Source organism: Aethalodelphis obliquidens, unplaced genomic scaffold, assembly GCF_003676395.1.
Source record: "Aethalodelphis obliquidens isolate GAN/ISIS:26980383/991018 unplaced genomic scaffold, ASM367639v1 scaffold18, whole genome shotgun sequence".
In the NCBI taxonomy this organism is placed as follows: Eukaryota; Metazoa; Chordata; class Mammalia; order Artiodactyla; family Delphinidae; genus Aethalodelphis; species Aethalodelphis obliquidens.
Window position 1 is genome coordinate 29,808,574 of NW_020837962.1, and position 21,442 is coordinate 29,830,015.

General features: G+C 41.8%; 1 protein-coding gene and 1 pseudogene across 1 annotated transcript; both read left to right on the top strand.

The window, feature by feature from the left end:
* The first annotated feature begins 128 nt into the window (after positions 1-128).
* TRMT6 (tRNA methyltransferase 6 non-catalytic subunit) lies at positions 129-11,889 on the top strand. The gene is made up of 11 exons (XM_027118206.1): positions 129-417; positions 2,956-3,083; positions 4,534-4,643; positions 5,195-5,286; positions 5,417-5,500; positions 5,766-5,890; positions 6,657-7,015; positions 7,409-7,494; positions 8,139-8,241; positions 8,344-8,430; positions 9,359-11,889. The coding sequence occupies exons 1-11, from the start codon at positions 290-292 to the stop codon at positions 9,566-9,568; spliced, it is 1,512 nt and encodes a 503-aa protein (XP_026974007.1). The 5' UTR covers positions 129-289; the 3' UTR covers positions 9,569-11,889.
* A 2,972-nt stretch (positions 11,890-14,861) lies between these two features.
* Positions 14,862-21,027, top strand: LOC113626513 (EEF1A lysine methyltransferase 2 pseudogene; annotated as a pseudogene).
* Positions 21,028-21,442: the final 415 nt, after the last annotated feature.

A 21,442-nucleotide genomic window follows, 5' to 3' on the forward strand; every position in this document is an offset into this window, starting at 1 on the left:
CTGTGACGCAACTTCCGCCCGAAGCTGCGGCGAGACCGGAGGGGCGTGACGGAGGGCAGCCAATCAAAGAGATCGGCCTGACGGAAGCCCTGAGGCTCCCGGAAGCTGTCCTGAGGTTCTTATCGGAAAGCGGAAGCGGCGCGCAGCACGTGGGGGCGGTGCCGGTCAGAGGGCTTTGAGTCGTCTTGGTTTGTGGGAGGTGAGGCTGCCAGCGGCTACAGCCCAGGGCCGGGGGCAGAGCGCGGGGAACTGGAGAGACGCTGCGGAGCTCGGAGACCGGCTGAGCGTTATGGAGGGCTCTGAGGAGCAACCGGGCCCACGGCCACCGCATCCCGGGGACCACCGCATCCGCGACGGCGACTTCGTGGTGCTGAAACGGGAAGACGTGTTTAAAGCAGTGCAAGTCCAGCGGAGAAAGTAAGTCGGGTCGCTGGCCTTAGGGGTTCTCCGCCCCCATCTTCTAGACACCCTCTCCCTCCAGGGTACCATTATTGGATTCCCAATCCATTCTGGATTCCCAATCCTGTCCCTCGTTATCTCCTCTGGGATCTTCCCACAGAGGCCTTTGCCCCCAGGATCCCATCCTTGGCCCTCGAGATCTCCCTCACTCCTTCTGTCTTCCTACAGAACTCCCCTCCGTGATCTCATACTGGCCCTCCATCTTAAGCATCTCACTTTTTCCAGGGTCCTTTTCCCATTCTTGGCCCTCAGGTGCTCCGCCCCTCTCTCCAGGCCCCCACCCCACCCCCTGTCCTGTGGTTCTTTCCCCAGGTTTTGAGTTCTTCTCTGCTGTCTTCTCACAGAACCCACCCTTCACCCTCTAGTCTCATTCTTGCCTCCCAGAGCCCCCCTCATCACAACTTTATTTTGTATTCTTGAAACCAGTGCTCTTTTCTCTTCAGAATTTCTGATTAGAAATGTGTAAAGTGCTAATACTAATTATTTAAGCTTTTTAATTTAAGTATAGCAGTGCAGCGAAGTCCTTAGGGTTATACGTTCGATGAATGATTCCATGTGCAGATGAACCTTTGGTTTTTCTTTCTACTATTGTCCTTTTAAGTTGCTTGATCGTGAGATGTAGTTGTTTGAGTTTGCTTCTTACAAATGTGCTTTTTTAGATAAGAGCTTTTCATTCCCAAGGAGACAGACAGTAACATCTTTATTTCTAAAAAGTATTCTTTAGACATTTATTTTGAAACACTTTTCATCAGTTTTCTTGGCAGAAGCCATAGCATTAGTTTCCATTTTGTTTAGAAAATGACCCTTTGAGTTCAGCTACATCGCAGGCCAGAATCTCCCTTCACTCTTTCCTGGGGGCTGCACTCATCTGGTTAGGCAGAAGCAGTCCTGCCTCTGTGAGCAGACTCTGCACATCCCCCTCTTCCCCAAGGAAGGTGTGGCTCCATGTCCTTCTGACTGGGTCCCACTTTCCTGACTAGGGCAGTGACCTCTTGTCAGGCCAGTCAGTTTGAGTGACACGCCCTTCTTTGCATATCAGACCTGCTGCCAGGGGGTAAACCCAACCCAGCTCAGACACAGTGTTTTGCTAGCACTGGGCTACTCAAAGGATGAGGTGGGGGAGGGTACACATCTGGGCTGAGCTGAGTTTCATCTTCTCTGAGGGGATTCATGTCAGCATATATTTAGAGTGTCTGTTATGTGTTAATCACTGAGGACCCAGCAACGAGCAAGAATTGGCCCTGTCTGGATACTTAGGATCTTGGAGAAATTCACTCAGGTGGTTCAAGTAAGGAGACTTAATGAAGATGTGACACATACACATACAGAGATGTGACAAGGTTTAGAGAACCAGTAGAGACTGGTGATGCATCCAAGGGTCTAGAATTGTGGGAAGCCTTCAGCAAGGGAGCCTGTGTGATGTGGTGTGTGCATTCTGTCATGGTTGGCCTCTTGGGGCACAGAGAAAGAAAGAGAAGGTGTAGGATGGGGCATAAAGAAAATTAACCAGTGTACATCTTTCAGAATTCAGAGTTCTGTTGATACGCGCCATGTCCTGAAGCTAAGCAGGCTTCCTGAGATCCATTTGTTCTTTGCTGGATAGACCGTGTGGTGCAGTGGAAAGAACCAGGCTTTTAAGTCAGGCAGACTTGGATTTGAATCCCAATTCCTACTGTGTAACTGAATCTTGGGCAAGACACTTTTCCCTCAGTCTCAAGTTTGCTCACCTGGAAAGAGCTGTGTCCCAGGATTACTTAATTGAGAATTAAATCAAGAAGTATGAAACACCTGGCACATACTACCTAACCCCTGATGGACACTCAGTGGGTGTTAGTTTTTGTCTTTTGAAAGGAAAGTTTTTTGTTTTTGTGGGATTTCCCTTTTACATTGTTAAGAAGATAAAAATCTGGGTAATGGGAAAAGCTAAGATTGCCTGGGCCTCAGTAGAGCCTCATCAGTGTTAGGCACTGTTTACAAATGTGTAGATTGTCAATAATGTTATGTAAATATCATTTGCTTTTACTGGATGATTTTCAAAGAAAATGGCCAGTTAGGCCAGGGAATTTGTTAAATCCCTGTCATCTCAATGATTGTTCAGTTTTGAGATTTTCTTGTGTAAGTTACAAGAGGCGTCACAGTGTGTGTCTCAGTGGCATGGCAGTCTTGCTACTCAGGAAATCCAAAGTCTGCGAGCTTGGACATCCTGTCAGACAGTGCAAATTGGAGCCAGACCAATGCCTCAGAGGAGGAATGTCTTCTGTCCTTGTTTCTCATTCCAAATTCAGTGTTTTTGTGGCTTCTTTATTAATTTTGTGCAGTGTTTTGTGTTTCTGACCCCAACCCAATCCTCTCTAGTTCATTTGTCGGTTCATGGTCAGAGATAATGCTGCTAATCATCCTTTAGGGAGACTGATTATGAAATAACCTAGATTGAATAAATCTTTCCTATACTGAATACAAATGAGATTCAGCTAATTGATTGCATTTCTTCCCCAGAAAAGTAACTTTTGAAAAACAGTGGTTCTATCTGGATAACGTCATTGGCCATAGTTATGGAACCACATTTGAAGTGACCAGTGGAGGAAGTCTTCAGCCTAAGAAGAAGAAGGAAGAGCCTACTTCAGGTGCACTGTACTACTTAGGATGTATGAAATAGTTGCTCTTGAGCTGGCTACTCAGAAACCTGTCAACTCGAATTAATTCTAGAATGCTAGCCCAGGCTGTCCCCAAAGAAATCTAAACTCATAATCTAAGAACTGTAGCTTGGTGGAATGCATTAGGGTCTGCCTTTGGCTTTGAGATACCTGGGTTCTGACTCCTGCCCATCATTAACCAGCTCTTCGACCTTGGGCCAGGTATTTGATGCCATGAATCCTTGCAGCTTCATTGTAAGAGTGGGTGTGGAGCCCTGTTGGTGTCTAGAAGTTACCAGCTCTTGAGGTAGTTAGCATATAGGGTAAGGATAATAGGTCTGGCTTTGAATTCAACTGACTAGGTTTAAGTTCCAGCTTCATGACTTACTTTATAACCTTGACCTAGTTATTTGGTTTCTCTAAGTTTTATATTCTCATCAGTAAAATAGGGCCATAAACACATTTAATGCCCAAGCTGTAGTTGTCTTCTCCCAGAGAAGTTCTTAACAGTGCCTTGCCTGTTAGAGTAACGACCCCATAATTTTAGTATTATTGTTATTAAAATTAAATACTTAAATTTTTGTCAAAATAAATGTGCTTAAATATTAATAAAATGAAAATACTTAATTATTAAAATTAAATAAGTAAAACACTATTGAAGTTCTGGTTCAAACCAGTTTATTAAATACTTTTAAATCAACCTTCATGTTTTTATTAAGCACCAGATATGTTCTAGACATGATTAAGCAGTGCAATTTCAGCAGTTCCTTAGATAGACTATCCCATAAAATTTATTTAGCAGTGGGGAACACTAAAAATAAGCAAACAGCATAATTTCAGATGGTGATATGTGCTGTGCAGATGGTAGAGTAGGGAGGTGTACTGAAGGCTGATTGAAATGTGAAACTTGGCTGAGATGGTGAGCTCAGCCCTGAGTGATGGAAAGGATCCACCCACTTGGAGGTGTCACAGAGCATTCCAGACAGAGGGAGCAGCAAGTGCCAAAGCCCCGCATTGAGACCATGCTGCTGTGTGTCTAAGGAACAGAAAGAAGGGCAATGTGGCTGAGTACAGGGGTTGAGAAATGAGCCCTGGAAAGGTAGCCAGGGGCCAGGTCATATAACAACCGTGCGGGTCGTCTTTGAATTGCTACTGGAAGCCACTGTGGTTTTGTGCGTTGGAATAGATGAGCCAATTTGCATTTTAAAAAGAGAACTTTGGTGTCACGTAGATTGTAAGGGGACAAGAGTGGGAACAAGAATATGAGTGAGTGGCTTGGAGTAGTCGTGACAAGAAAGGATAGTGGATTGGGGTGGGGGCAGTGGAACTGGAAGGCCAGATTTAAGTGGCTGATGGGCTGGATGTGGATACGAACTTAGAATAGGAAAGATTTTTAAATAATTTCAGATCATACATGTCATAGAGCAACTTTCTTCCTTAGAGACCAAAGAAGCGGGCACTGATAATCGAAATATAATTGATGATGGGAAATCTCAGAAACTTACTCAAGATGACATAAAAGCTTTAAAGGACAAAGGCATTAAAGGCGAGGTAAAATTCAAAGGATTTTTTGTTTTGTTTTCATTTGATATTTAGGAAATTGCTTGCATTTTAAAGCAGACTTCTCCTAAGGTAAAATGTAAAAATACTGTACACTTCTGTTAAAAATAGCTTGAAGTGTATATGCAATTCAGTATATCAAAGATTTTGTTTCTTATAGGCAGGAATGTAAGTGAATAGCATTACTAATAGTGTTAGCAAAAGGGAATTTGATAACTTAGTTCATGTCAGAGCTTAAGTTTGTTCATTTTCAGTAATGTTTTCAGCCAGTGTCTTCAGGACTGACAGTTTTCTTTACTTCTTTTCTTCCTTTATTGTATATGTCTGTTCTTTTACTTTGATTTAAATGGAGTTTAAAGTACTTACATTTTAATACAAATTCTAGATAGAGTATAAAAATACAAAGTTCACCCATTTGGACTTCTGTGGAAAAGGGCCTGGAGAATCAGACATTTGGATACATTCTGGGGTAAGAAACCTTTGAAGTTATCTGTGCTGTGAAAATAAAGTTTCAGGAAATCTGCTTGCTCCTTTTCTTATAGGAAATAGTTCAGCAATTAATTGAAAATAGTACAACATTCCGAGACAAGACAGAATTTGCTCAAGATAAATATATAAAAAAGAAGAAAAAGAAGTAAGTAATTTTTGTTTTTAAAAGGATGAAAATATAAAATCTTTTTATAGATTTATAAAATATATTATTAAAAATAAAATATTTTTAAACTAGCTTTTTAAAATTGATGTTCTGCTTTTCCTTCCCCCAGATATGAAGCCATGATTACTGTTGTGAAGCCATCCACCCGCATTCTTTCAGTTATGTATTATGCAAGAGAACCTGGAAAAATTAAGTACGCTTTGTTTCCTTTCAAAAGTATAATTGGGGGAAAGTATATCTTTAAGAAAGTCATGATTTTAAGTAAAATGAAAATCTTGCTCATCTGCATAAAGTGTCCTCCTACTTCATAAATTGTAAGTCCTTTTTTACTATTGCCTCCAAAGCAATCGATAATCTTATCAACATCATTTTTATGAAACAAACAAAACTTGAAAAATTATGATTAAAATAGCAGACTTTGCTTAGCTATAAATGAATGAATCATTTTTTTTCCTTAGCCACATGAGATACGATACGCTAGCCCAGATGCTGACGTTGGGAAATATCCGTGCTGGCAATAAAATGATTGTGATGGAAACATGTGCAGGCTTGGTGCTGGGTGCAATGATGGAACGAATGGGAGGTAAGATTTAACGTTTTCAAGTTCATTAAAACCCTACCATGATTTGAGTCGAGGGGTCTAAAAAACTCAAAACTCATGGAAAGTGAGTTTGAGTTACTGGAAGCGAATGAAATGACTTGGGTGTGCCTGCACAGCTCCAGTCTCTGGGACCTTTCTCCATAGCCCACATCTCCCAGCCTGAGCTGTGCTGGCACTCCCGACACAGTGTCCTTTCCAGCTTCTGTGTCAGTGGGGATGGTTCTGAAGCCTGTGACTGGCTAGGACCTCCAGGACCATGATTTCAGTTAAACTCTTGGATAGTTGGTGCTCATTTTATTGGCCTGAATTGAGAGTATAGGGTGGGAAGAATACTAGGGATGTATTCTGTACTAGAAGAGTACAACACAGCCTGATTTGTCTGCCCTTTTTATGACCCTGTTGAAGATAAGAACTTCTAACTGTGCTGTTTAAAGATTGGACTTGGGGGATGCTGAGAACCAATCACCAATCATGTGACATACAAAATTTGTATGATCACAGGGTTTTACTGTAGTGTCAAGGGGGGTACACTTCTTTAAGACTTCCTGTGTACCTGTTTGGAATTCTGTTACCCCCATTAGGAATATGCATGGACTCCAGATGGACCCCAGAGGAGCTGCATCACCTTCAACCTCTGAACAGCGTAAAGCAGAGAGACCTTCAGTCTCCTTACTGTGTAGTACCCCGAGGGTTGCATAGTCTAGAGCCACCTCCGTTGAGCAGATATTTGTTTCTTTTGTCTGTTCAGGTTTTGGCTCCATTATTCAGCTGTACCCTGGAGGTGGACCTGTTCGGGCAGCAACAGCATGTTTTGGATTTCCAAAATCTTTCCTCAGTGGTCTTTATGAATTCCCCCTCAACCAAGTGGACAGTCTTTTAAATGGAACATTTTCTGCTGAGATGTTATCTTCAGAGCCAAAAGACAGTGCTTCGGTTGAAGAAAGTAATGGCACACTGGAGGAAAAACAGACTTCAGAACAAGAGAACGAAGACAGCATGCCAGAAGCCCCAGAGAGCAATCACCCAGAAGAACAAGAAACAATGGAAATTGTCTCTCAAGACCCAGACTATAAGGAGCCTAAAGAGAGAGGAAGCAAAAAGGATTATGTAAGAATGTTAAGAGTTCCCACTACCCTCAGTATCTTCCTCAGGCTTCATTTAACTTCATGTAAGCCCTGAGATTTGATTTGGCTTTGGAGCATCAGCTCCCAAGATAACAAATATCAAAACAGACAGATAAAAACTGTGTGTGAGTGTACACATGTGTGATTTAATCTTTGGGATGGAGCTTTAGGATGCAGAAGCATTGTATAGGTGGCTGCATGGTGGTTTTATAACCAAAGGGCTCTCTTATGTGTGTTTAGCTTCCTTATAAATGATCTTCTTCTGTTGCCTTAGTCCAAGTTGATAAATATTGTTAAAATGTTTTGACAGACCAGTGTTTCCATAAACCCGACTGAATGACCTCAGTATGTTGGTATCTTATTTTTCTTCTTGAAGATTCAGGAAAAGCAGAGGAGACAAGAAGAGCAGAAGAAAAGACATTTAGAGGCTGCTGCTCTGCTGAGTGAAAGAAACGCAGACGGGTGTGTTGCTGAAAGAACATGGGAGACATCTTGGTGCTCGTGGGCTCTGCTTCAAGCAGATTAGCATTCTCTGTCTGCTTGTCTATTTTGGTTGTAGTGAGGGCAAACATGATGATTCTGTCTTGGGTTTTTAAAGAAAGGAGGCTGCATCTGGCAGAGATGAGAAATTGATTATGCTGGTTTGAGAGTTTTAGAAGAAATTGAAATTTCTCCAATGATGTCACATCAAGTTGGGCTGTGTAGTCCCACTAGGTGCAGGTTGGAGGGCATTCCAGTTGATGTGTTACTGACTAAGGGCATGGGCTAAGGAAAACCTGACAGGAAAGGCAGATTCAGGTATCTGCAAAGCCAGTATTACAATGTTGGATTTTCTTCCAGATTTTTTTTTTTTTTTAAATCAAGACTGTCATTAGAGTTGCCAACTCTAAGTTGGCCGCATAGAGTTGCCAGTCACCATGAGAGTTTATAATCCAGTTTGTGTTTCCTAGAAAGTAATAGCTCATGATTTTATTGTTGGAATCTCTAGAATGTTGTATTTAAAGTGCTTCCTTGTGTGAGTCATGCAAATAAATACGTGATATTTTAAAACCTATGCTCTGCTTTGGAGACATAGAGAAATAATTTGTCTAACATTTTCCTTGCAGTTTAATTGTAGCTAGTCGTTTCCATCCCACTCCACTGCTGCTGTCTTTGCTGGACTTTGTGGCTCCTTCAAGGCCATTCGTGGTGTACTGTCAATATAAAGAGGTAATACTGAAACAGAGTGGACAGGAATTCTTGCATCTGAATGTTGATTCTCAAATTGCACCCTCAAAATAATTATTAACAGAACTCTGTTTATGCCTTTAGCCTCTGTTGGAATGCTACACAAAACTGCGGGAAAGAGGAGGGGTCATCAATCTCAGGCTGTCTGAAACCTGGCTCAGAAATTACCAGGTATGTGTTCTCACAGCCAGTCCCTGGGAGCTGCTCTCCTGGGTCGCTGGCTCTGCACAGTAGTACCAGAAGCTGTTAAATAGGGATCTCCCTGTTTCTATCTATAGATATGGTGGAGTCTCACGTCTATAACTCAGAGAAAGTGCCCTGACCTTTCCGGACCCTTTTTTCTTTTTTCACGTCATGGTCTATTACTCAGATACCCGAGTCCAGAGACATTTAAAATGCAAACGACTATGGTTCGTGTTTCCCCAAGGCCTTGAGATCACTGTAGAGGGAATAACTGATAATAGCAAAATCCCTAGGCTAACAAGAAAGTGACCCTTTCCTTTCTGCTGGCATGTCTTTGCAGCAAGTGTTCGAGAGTTCCTGGTGGGCTCTGTGTCAGTTCAGGTCCTCTGGAACGTATATGCGAAGATAGAATTAAAAGTGTAAGAGAAATGCCTGTGAAAGATAAGACAAGAGGGAGCAGGATTAGGCAGGGAGAGCTGTCAGACCATGATACAGGTCTGATGCCTGTGACAAGTGGGAGGAAGGAGGGGAGGAAGAGCATGCAGTGCTGCTCTGAGAAAGTCTCAGCCAGGATGACGAGGAACCGCAGAGCAAAAATTGCCCATTAAAGGAGGGTGAAAAACCAGGCCCAGAGCACTACACAAACCAGTTGCCCTTTCACCACCAGAAACTTGCTTCAGGTATAAGAGAAATGGTTTCAGTTTTATATTTCAAAAGAAAATCACTTAAACCAATTTCTACGCTTTTATCTGCACTGTCATGTGAAAGATGGACCTCCTTAGGACTTGGTCTGATTAAATTGGTCTCTCTTCAGGCGAATCTGTGTCGTTTAAATTCTCATTTCTGGCATGTGTATTGTTAACGTGGCTTTATCTGCTTAGGAAAACATGAATGTCTGTCTTTCTGTCTTGATTAGGTTTTGCCAGATCGAAGTCATCCCAAACTACTGATGAGTGGAGGTGGGGGGTACCTTCTCTCAGGCTTCACTGTTGCCATGGACAACCTTAAAGCAGACCCCAGTCTCAAATCTAGCACCAGCACTTTAGAATCACACAAGACTGAAGAGCCAGCAGCTAAAAAACGGAAGTGCCCAGAGTCTGACTCAACCTTTCAAAAATTGCTTTGATTTTTGTTCTCAGACATTATGCAGTTAGTAAACTTTAAATGCCATTACTAATTGTGTTTTCATATCCTAAGAATGAGAACATGTCTATACCCCTGTTCGTGGGAAGGACAAGTAAGCCTTTTGTCCACCTCTGACACAGATTGGTTCTGTCTGTCAAAACCTCGAGCCAGAATACCCAAGCCTGGGGTAAGCAGTAAACTGGTATATGGCCAGTTGTGTTTATTTCACAAAAATCCTCTAAGTACTTTTAGTGCTCTGCGCAAATATCTTTAGAATTTAGAGATCAAAGAAATATATTTATACAAAACTTTGTTTATATGTTAAGCCAAGTGGAATAACACACCATCAGTGAAACTTGGGTACTGAAACGAAGGAATTTGTGGAAGAAATTTCCTCTGTTCATTATGTTCTCTTCAACCTAAGCAATATGAATGTGTGTGAGACTTACAGTACCAAAAATGTCCACCCTTTTCCCTCCAGTGGAATAAACTTTTAATAATTTTATATTTTATTATCTTAATAGTTGATGACCTAGAAAAGATCTGAGTATTTATTTTACTGCTGTTTTTGTCAGTAGAAAGGTGTTGTAGGGTACTTTTTTGAATTAATTTGCCAATCCTCTCATTCTTTGTTCCAAATAAAGTGACTAGAATTTTTGTGTACTATTAAATGAAACAGAAATGGTTTTTTCCCTCCCCAGAGACTTACGGAGATAGATAGATACATGTATATGGATATTGGTATATGCGCATACATACATATATTTATATGTGCACACACATCCACATGGAGACAGAGAGAACACACTGTCCATATGAACTTTAACAAAGTTTAGTGCAGGGCTTAGACCAGTCCTCATTGCATTAGTGTCACTCCTTGTCAAATGTATTTTAAAGTGCCTTTTTTTGGTGATTATTAATGCTGGTTTGTTGAGCTCTGGCATGACTAGGTGGTTAGCCTTTCTAAGCTCTGAAAAAGTGTAATTAAATTATTTGGTCATCTGCAGCCAAGAAAAGTGTTTAGAGGAAGCCACAGCTCTTGCCCATTGAGAGTCTGAGTCTTGCTCACTAAACATGCTCATCGTGTGTATTGTTCATGTCGTTATAGAATAGATGCAATCATCCAGCAAGGGGCATCTCAGAAAAAAAGTTGCTTTTTCCTAATAGCATGTACTATTCTAAAAATGGCCAGTGTGGTTACCAACAACTACAGTTCTGATTCCTTTTTCTTAAAACAATTGCTTTTAAAGAATAAAAGCATTTCCTACTGTGATCCATCTGACTTACATGAATGATGCTGTCAGTGATGCCGCATTCATTGGCTTTCAGCTGATTGTGACACATGGTCTTTGTAAGAAAACATGCCTGGATTGGCATGTCACTGAACATGTGCTTGCAAACAGTTGTCACTCACATGCAACCAGTCAAGTTTGGTCGAAGAGAACACAATATATGCACAGACTAGATTCAGTAGTGACTGGTCTCCACTGGTCACTGTTGTTAGAACCATCTCCTACTTGAAACTCAACCAGTTTTCAAGTCCCATCTCATTCCATTCAGTGTGGGGGTCTGCACTGCCGAGGACCTGTGCGCCCATATAGCTGCCCCTGGAGTTGACTTGTGGACTTTTGCACCAAGTTAACTTAAAGTTAACCTTTACTTGTTAATGTTTTCTCATTCATGTAATTTACTTCATCTTTGAGTACTGATGATTTAATTCAGTGGTTTGAAAATTTAGTGTGCACCAGAATCCCCTGGGGGGCTTATTAAAACACTGATTGCTGGGCTCCACCGAGTTTCTAAGTATTAAGTCTGCAATGGGGTGGGAAATTTGCATTTCTAAGTTTCCAGGTGACACTAGTGCTGCTGGGCCGGAACCCACTCCTTGAGAAACACTTCTGTGTATACACACATATCAAGAGTGTCTTGTTTATAAAGTGGACATCCACCTTTGGAGCACATGAGTGGGTAATTCTATGACTACTAGACATCCAGTCACCAGGAGAGCTATGTGAAATAGCACTTTAATGAGTGGCCATCAAAAAGTAAAGACAAAATCATTATGTAATGTCCATCTTACTTCTCCATTGGATTAGGATACTTGGAAATATACAGTGGTGCCAGTTAGAAGATTTTTTAGCATAAAGGTACATTAAAATTGTATGACGTTTTATTGAGTTGTAATTGACATAATAACATTGTGTAAATTTAAGGTGTTCAGTGTTGATTTGATGCAGTTTTGTATTGCAGAATTAGCTAACACCTCCACCTGTGACATACCATTTGGGTTGGGGGCGAGAACATTAAAAATGTACTCTCTTAGCAACTTTCCAGTATATAATTATGGTTAATTATAATCACTATGCTCTACATTAAATCGCCAGAATGTATACATTCTTAAATCGCCAGAATGTATTCATCTTATAACTGAAAGTTTGTGCCTTGTGACCAGTATCTCCCCATTTCCCCCACCGCCCAGCCCCTGGCAGTCACCATTTTACTTTGTTTCTATGAGTTTGATTTTTTTAGATTCCACATATAAGTGACATCATACAGTATTTGGCTTATTTCACTTAGCATCATGCCCTCAGAGTCTATCCATGTTGTCACAAGTGTCAGGATTTCCCTCTTTCTTGTGGCTGAATAATATTCCATTGTATATATATACCACATCTTTATCCATTCATCTGTTGGTGGACACTTAGGTTGTTTCCATATCTTGTCTATTGTGAATAATGCTGCAATGAACGTGGGAGTGCAAATATCTCTTCAAGATACTGATTTCATTTTCTTTGGATATATATTCACATACAAAAAGTCTACGCTTTTACACTCCTCCTACATTTTGTATTTTTGATGTTTTGTCTTTTTCATGTTGTGTGTCCATTAATAAATTATTGTAGTTATATTTTAATACTTTTGTCTTTATAAGTGACTTACCCACCACTATTACAATATTAGCATATTCTGAATTTAACTCTATATTTTACCTTTGTAAGTGAATTTTATACTTTCATATGTTCTCATGTTACTAAATAGCTTATTAGTAGCTTTCATTTCAGCTTGAAAAACTCCCTTTAGCATTTCTTGTAGGGCTGATCTAGTGGTGATAAACTTCAGCTTTTGTTTGTTTGGAAAATTCTATCCTTCAATTCTGAAGGACAACTTTGCTGCATATAGTATTCTTGGTTGGCAGTTTTTTCTTTCAGCACTTTGAATATATCATCCCACTTGTTTCTGGCCTGTAAAGTTTCTGCTGAAAAATCTACTTGTAGTCTTATGGGGGTTCTCTTGTACGTAACAAGTTGCTTTTCTCTTGTTGCTTTTAACTCTCTCTCCTTGCCTTTAACTTTTGACAATTTAATCGTAATGTATGTCAGTATAGGTTCATCTAATTTGGTACTCTTTGAGTTTCCTTTATCTGGATGTCTGTTTTTTTTTTCCTCCAAGTTAGGGAACTTTTCAGCCATTATTTCTTTGAATAAGCTTTCTGCTCCTTTCTCTCTCTCTTCTCCTGGAACCTGTATAATGTGTATGTTGGTCCACTTGATGGTATCTCAGGTCTCCTAAGATATGTTCACTCTTTTTCATTCTTATTTTCTTTTTGTTGCTCTGACTGGATGAATTCCACTGGACTGTCTTTGAGTTCATTGCTCCTTTCTTCTGTTTGCCTCTGTTGAATTTTTCAGTTTAGTTATTGTATTATTCAATATTCAGTTATTCTGTTTGGTAGTTATATTTTCTGTCTGTTTTGAAGTTCTCACTTTATTTATGAATTGCTCTCCTTACCTTGGTGGGCATCTTTATGACCATTATTTTGAACTCTATCAGGTAAAATCACTTATCTCTTTCATGAAGATCTGTTTCTGGATATTTTGCGTGTTCTTTTGTTTAGAACATATTCCTCTGTTTATTTTCTTTCACTCTCAGTCTTGGTGCCTGCACATTAGATACAATAGCCACCTCTCACAGTCTTGACAGAATGATCTCATATAGGAGATAAACCTCATCAATTAGCCCAGTCTGAGCTCTTGGTTGTCTCTCAAGACTTTCTGATCTCCAAGCTACTTGAAGAGTAACTGATAAGCTGTTAAGTACACCTGACTTTGTTCTTAGTGGCTCCCAATAATTGAGGGTGTGCCATGACCCATCAATATCCCAAAGGGTAGAATTGCTGTCAGCACCTAGATGCAGGCTGATTAGAAGTGGATCCTCAGGCAGCAGCTGGGAAAGTATGTAGTTAAGCCCTTTCCAGGGAGAAACTGGGAGGTGAGCATTTTTTGCCTGCTCCCTCTACACTGAACCCAGATGTATAGCTGCAGGGGGTGCTCCTGCACCCATATAAAAACTTCTTTGCTAAAGTCCTGTGGGACTCGTGAATGCAGTTCTCATTGGCTATTAGATTTGGGGTTCTGTTCCTTGGGTGGCAGCTGGGATGCCAGACATGCATACAAGCTCCTTCCAGAGAGGTTGGCAATCAGATAATGTTGGGGCAAACCAGAGGTGGAAAGTAGGGAAAGTGCTCATAGACTCCGGTGGCCCTGGATCACAGCCAGTCCCTAAATGTGTGCTAAACTGAAGCCTAGCACTCAAGCAGCAGCTTATAAAGTGTGTAGTCACACCCTCAGGGAAAGGCTGGGAGATGGGTATTGTTCTCTGCTACTTCTGCACTGAGCCCTGGGGGGTGGCCACAGCAGCAAGTGTTTGGTTGCCATTAAGAACTGCTACTTTGTTTGCTCCAGTCCTGTGGGTCTCATGGACCTAAATGGCCTTGGCTTTCAGAGCTAGGTCTTTAGGAGGCCCGTTGGTTCCTTGAGTGGGACTCTTAAATGTTGGGGTGCTATGTTGCGGTCCAAACCCTGTGGCCCTCAGGGAGAGGCTGGGAGTTGGGGTTGGCATTTCCCTCTCAACTGTACAGTACTGTGGCAAGGATGAAGTTGAGAACATTCATTGTATCCGAATGAGGGATGAGGGAGTTCAGGACCCTTCTATGTTGCCATCTTGGTCCCCTCTCATATGAAGCAGATTTTTTTGTTTTTTGTTTTTTGTTTTTTTGGCCGCACTGCGTGGCTTGCGGTATCTTAATTCACCGACCAGGGATCAAACCCAGGCCCCCTGCAGTGGAAGCTAGGAGCCCTAACCACTGGACCACCAGGGAATTCCCTCATATGAACCAGATCTTAATGGGTAATCATTCATTTATTGGTTATATATGGAAAAGCCAAAAATATATTCTTTTTTAATATGTATAAACTTTTGAAGAAAAAGGGCGTGTACATTTTGTTTTAAAGCATTTGTTGTTGGAGATTGTCATGCTGAGTGAAATAAATCAGACAGAGAAAGACAAATATCATATGATGTTGCTTGTATGTGGAATCTAAGAAAATGGTACAGGTGAGCTTGTTTGCAGGACAAGAGAGAGAGTCACAGACGTAGGGGGCCAACTCATGGTTGCCAGGGGGGAAAATGGCAAGGGGGAGTGAATTGGGAGATTGGGACTGACATGCACACTACTATATATAAGGTGGATGACTAATAGGAACCTACTCTATGGCACAGGGAACTCTACTCAGTGCTCTGTGGTGACCTATATGGGAAAAGAATCTAAAAAAGAGTGGCTTATATGTATATGTGTGACTGGTTCACTTTGCTGTGCAGCAGAAACTGGCACAACATTGTAAATCAACTATGCTACAATAAAAATTAATTTAAAAAAATAAAGCATTGATTGTAAATATTACAATAGCAATAGTAAATACTAAGAAGCATGTCCTAAAAATCTGATTATTAAAATTCATGTTGTTCTAAATGGTCCTGATTTTGGACTCTATTTAACTAGTGCTAGAAAGGATCCAATTACATCTGATATCTTTACTAGAAATAGAATGTTGCCTCTGGGCTAGTATTAATTTTTGTAAAAGAAATTACAGATTTTTCTTGGCCTTATGTAATACAGGTCAGATGGCAAGAAATGTGAGTACCTGAAGAGCAACTGATAAGCTGTTAATTACCCCCATTAACATTTATTAGGCACCCACTGTTTTTTGACCCTTTCTGAGGAAGTGCAAAATCTTCGAAGCATAGGAAATTAATGTGATGTACTCCCCCCTCCTTTTATTTTTGCCTCTTACAATTCATTAGTAACCTGGGCTTCTGGCATTTAAATGAGATATTAAAACAGGACTGGAAAGATTTAGACATTTCATTTTCACATTGCCAGAAAGTTAACAAGGTACTAAAGAAAACTTGTTTCAAAATGTGGGTGGCCTCAATATGTTGTATGTTGTTATCATTCTAAACCAGCACACTTGGAAAAGTAGAGAAATTAATCCAGAGGGCGGAGGAAGTGAGAGTGAAAAGTTATTTGCTTTCTGGGAGTACTTTCCACAAACAAATACGTGTAAGTAAGGTGGCCTCTCACAGTTCTTTTCCATCACCTGTGAGTGACACAAAGTAGCTGTAAGGCGACAGACTCAAGGAATAGAGGAGACAAAAATAAGAAAGAATATGCCTGCTTTAAACCAAGTGTCAGCAAGCCACAGCCCACAGACCCAATCTGGTGCACCGCCAGTTTTTTTGTATGGCCTAAAGCTAAAAACAGTTTTTTCCATTTTTAAATGTTGGGATGGAGGCAAAAGAAGAATAATTTTGTGATATGTGAAAATTACATGAAATTCAAATTGCAGTGCCCATAAATGAAGTTTTATTGGAACACGGCTAGGCTAATTTGTTCAAGTATTGTCTGTCCATGGCTGCTTTCTGCTATGGCCAAGCTGAATAGTTGTGACAGAGACCATATGGCCTTCGAAGCCTAAAATATGTTCCATCTGGCCCTCTAAGGAAAAGTGTGCTGACCACAGATTTAAGTGAAGCGATGAATGGAATAGGAGGGCAGCATTTCGGAGCGTGGTGGGAACGAACAGAGCAGTGGCGCTGGGGCCCCAGGCACAGTCAGAGGGGCAGTCCCAGAGGGGATGGCTTCGTCCCAATGGCTGGGGACCCAAGAGCACTGGGATGCTATTATCTGTGAGAGAGAACTGCAAACTCCCCAAGAATATGGAGATACAGGATTAATCTCATTTGTAGAAGTGGGTATAGCTTGACTAAGGTAGATACAAAAACACAAGATTCTACTGGATGCTTCAGTACTTGATAGTGAAACTGGAAATGGCAGAATTTGGTTTCCCTAACATTACTGGAATTGATACAGCTTTCCAGAAATATTATAGAGAAAGAAGGTTTATTAAGTTGAAGGTAGAAGACTTTTTGAATCTTTCTGCAAAGCTGCCTCGATTTCATACTAGTATTGCCAAAGGGACTATTGATGCCATAAGCCTTAATCCTAACAGTGCAATTGAGAAGGTGAAGCATTAAGTGAAATCTCTTTCCAGAATGTTGAAAAGTGAAAGACTTTTCTAATAACCTAATATAATTTAACCAAGGAATCATTGCTAAATGAATTCAGTGAAGGATCTGAACTTCTCAAAGAGCTACAACACCCAAGTTCAGCTTTGGAGGCAGATCTGGAAACAATGTTGCATCACTGGTTTTCCAAAAAATGTGAGACTTTTTATTGGACAAATTCACTTAGCTTTTTTAAAGAAACTCCACAACAAAGTAAACCTGACACAGAAAATCCAAGGGTAATAAATGCTTAGTAATCACACAGGATGCACACGTTGTATAGATAGAATAGGTTAGTAAAAAAAAACAAACAAAAAAAAACAAAACCATGAGCATGTAAGTGGTTGGGTTTTAGAGGTAAACCAAGAATAAAATTTTTCTTTTGTATTTAAAATGTAAATATTTTTCTTTCTGATTTAAAAAAAAATTCCTGTAACTGCTGAAACAGTTAAAAACTTTAAAGCAGTAAGTGAATTTACAGGGAAAAAAAAAGATGTAAAGTGAAATCCAAAGCTCTTTCTCAGTCCTCTAAACCTATTGGCAGCAGTTGACTCCTCTCCATGTGACAGTTTTCCTCTCCTGGTTCCCTGCTTCCTTTTTAGCCTTTTTTCCTCCATCTCTGTTGCTGGTTCCTCTTCATCTCTGAGATGAATGTTTAGGAAAATATCAGTGTGCCCCAGGGCTCAGCAACTGCACCTTTTCCTTTTTTTTGTCTATACTTGCTGCCTGGGTGTAGGATGTTCAAGGGACTTGGGAACTGATAAAAGAAAAAGATAGAACCATGAGGTGGCAGGAGCTCATACCTACTTTATTGGGTGATGATGATGCTCTGACAGGTTTGCAAGGGTGGGGAGGGAGAGATGTTCCTCATAGCAGGAATCTGTCCAGAAGCTACACCAAGGGGGTTGCTACTCAAGGGGAGGAGGGCAAGAGAACTCCCAGGGAGAGGGGAGTTGGGGTGGTGCCTTTGGTGTCTAGGTAATGCCGCTCGGCATGGCAGGGAGTCGCTGAGTCAGAGAGGTCCAAGGGGCAGGAGTCTCACAGCTTATAAGGATTGAGGTCTGTCTTGTAGTCACATGGCTCTATCTTATCAATGGCCAGCAGATGCTAAGTATAGTTTGGCAGAGGTATGCAAAGCAGATGGGCCCTGAATGTCCAAAAATGTGCTCCTTTGGGCTATGTTTAAAATGAATGGATGTATAAAATTTGAGTCTGGCACTGACAGGCTTTTGAGCTAACAGTTCTCAGCCTACAGTGAAGAAATAAACAACTTTGGGGCAGATATACAGAGGCCATCTTTGGCTCATTTATATAACACTAGGTGATCTCACCCCATTTTGAGGCTTTATACACCATCTTTGTGATGGTGACTCCCACACTGTCTTTAGCCGCCCTCTTCCTTGAGCTCCAGGCCCATACAACCTACTCAACACTTCCACTGAGCGTGTAGTCACATCTCAAACTTAACAAATCCCAACCTGAGTTCCGCATACCTCCCCTCTAAGCCAGTCCCTCCTGTAACCTTCCCCACCTCCCTTCTTCCCAGTTGCTCAGGACTGAAACCTTGGAATCATCCTTGATGCCTCTCTTTCCCTCCTGCCACACCAAATCCATCGGCCCTCCCTGTCATCTGCCTCCAAACTAGATCCTGAGTGTGACTACTTTTCCCCACCTCCAGTGCCACCACCCTGGTCCAAGCCATCACGATGACCCGTCAGGATGTTTTGCAGTGGCCTTCTTGCTGGTTTCTGTGTTTCTGCCCTCACTTCCCCTACAGCCTTCTCTCAACCCAGCAGCCACAGTGTTTTTATCATGTAAAGCAAATCATGTCAGTCCTCCAGAGAACTCTCCAATAGCTAAAGCAAAAGTCCTTACCAGGACCTACAAAGCCCTGCATGATCTGGACCCTTCCACCCTCTCTACCCTCATCCCCTATGACTGTCCCCCATGCTGCCTGCTTGTTCTTCTTCAAACGTGCCAACCACATTCCTGTTTCAGGGCCTTTGCATCTACTGTTCCCTCCGCCTGAAGTGTCCTTCCCCAGGTGTCCATGTGGCTCATCCTGCTTCCTTTTGGTCTTCACTTTCTCATTGAGGCCTGTTATGTGTCCAAGTGACTAGCTCCTGAGCTAAAAATAGTAATTGTTGCATTTAGTTAATTATTTAGCACCTGAGATCTCCCAATGATATATATGTTACAATGGTATGTTGTGGATTTTCATTTTGTAATGATAGGACACTTTCTCCCCTCCTGTCCCATCACTTGATAAAATATTAGAGACTGTGACAATTAAATACTCAAGTAAGAAAAAAAACTGTAAAGTAACTATAGATGGCTGCATCTGCAGAAGGATTTGGGAGGAGGGGCAGAGGCCATTTGTTTCTCATTATATCAGGTACATAGGGTGCCCTAACAAAGTACCACACGTGGGTGACTTAAAACAGAAATTTATTTCACAATTCTAGAGGCCAGAAGTTCCAAATCAAGGTGTCAGCAGGGCCACACTCCCCCTGACAGTTCTAGGGGGCAATCCTTCCTAGCCTCTTCCAGCTTCTGGTGACCCCAGGCGTTTCTTGGCTGGTGGCAGCATAATTCCAGTCTCTGCCACTGTCTTCACATGGACTTCTTCCCTGTATGTCTGTCTTCACATGGCATTCTTCTCTGTATGTGTCTGTATCTAAATTTCCCTCTTCATATTGGATATGGGCCCACCCTAATGACCCCATGGTAACTATTATAGATCGCATCTGCAGAAGCTCTATTTCCAAATAAGGTCACATTCACTGGTGCCAGGGGTTAGGACTTCAACATATCATTTTGAGGCACACAATTCAACTCATAACACTCACTCAATGTTTTGCCATCAACATATATTATTTTGACTAAAGGGGGAAAAAACAGTAACCCGGTTAGTCCTTGACTCCTTCTCAAAGAAATGGTGGCACCCAGAGGTCCTAACTGCACTCTGCTGGGCACCACGGCTCAGGTGGGATTCTCTTGGGTGTCTCCTGCAACTTTGATAGGTCATTCATGCCTGCACATTCCCCTGCTCTGAAGTGTCAGCAAACTAAGATGAAAAGCTGTGCTAGAGCACAGGGCCTCACCAGGCAGTGGGCCAGGAGGAAGCTGTGTGAACCATTTCCAAGCCTGGGGCACCATACAGAGCTGTGCTCCATATGCCAGCAGCTTCTCCGCATGAGCAGTGCCCACCGTGTGTGTGTGTGTGAGTGTGTGTGTGACTTGCCAGGCTGGCATTTGATGCATTGCAGTGTTTCTCTCATCCAGTAAGTAAATCCCTATTCATTTTGAGCCCCTTGAATTCTCTTTATTTAGGAAATGATTTTGTTTTCTACTGGACTGCAGTAGAGAAGGGGAGAGACATATTGCTTTGCATGTATTGTAACGTGTTAAGCATTTCCCAGTATCTTCTGTCAAGACACAGTAACACAAGAGATTATAACTGCAATGTATTACAACGTGTGGTTACATTATTTACCATAAGACGAGTTTGAGCTTGCTGTTGAATGGTTTCTTAGGTTGGGCTTTCCCAGAAGCAATCCCTGAGATGAGAAGTTGAGGACAATCGGTTTATCTGGGAGGTGATCCCAGGAAACACCAGTAGGGTCACCAGTAGGAGCAGGACAGGGAGGTAAAGAGAGCCCATAAAGGGTGCACTAGAGAGCAGGCCACCTGTGGCACCTGGGGCTCAATCCCCTGGGGAGTTCTAGGAGGCACAGAATATGCGGCTCAGAGTTAATCCACCTGAGGGGTGCGGGAGCTGGCCTGCTTGGGTTGAATTTTGCCCCCAGAAAAAGATATGTTGAAGTTCCAACCCCTAGTTCCTCCAAATGTGACCTTATTAGGAAATAGGATTGATGCAGAGGTAATTACTCATACTGGAGTAGGGTGGGCCCTTAATCCAGCATGACTGGTATCTTTATAAAAGGAACATTGTGTGAAGAGGAGAGGGTCATAGAAAGAAGATGGTCATGAGAAGATGGAGGCAGAGATTGGAATGATGCTGCCACAAGCCAAGGAACGCCTGGGGCCACCAGAAGCTGGAAGAGGCAGGAAGGACATTCTTCTACTGACTTTGGAGGGAGTGTAGCCCTGCCAACACCTTAATTTTGAACTTCTGGGCTCCAGAACTGTGAGAGAGTAAAATTCTATTGTTTTAAACTACCCAGTTTGTGGTACTTTGTTATGGCAGCCCCCAGAAACCGGAACAATATTTGTATCCTAACTCCTTGTCCCACGAGGACTGCCTCCAGCAGCCATGACCCCCAGCGCTTCCCACTCACCTTTGCGAGCAGCCCGTCATGATCCCATGGCTGGAAAAAATACCTAGAGAGACAATAAGCAGCCTTTTAGAAGTGTGTGTGCCCAGATTTAGAACAATTTTCTGTCAGATTCATCACACTGATTCATCACACTGGCTTGCTCTCCATATGATAAACTGACACTCTCCTGG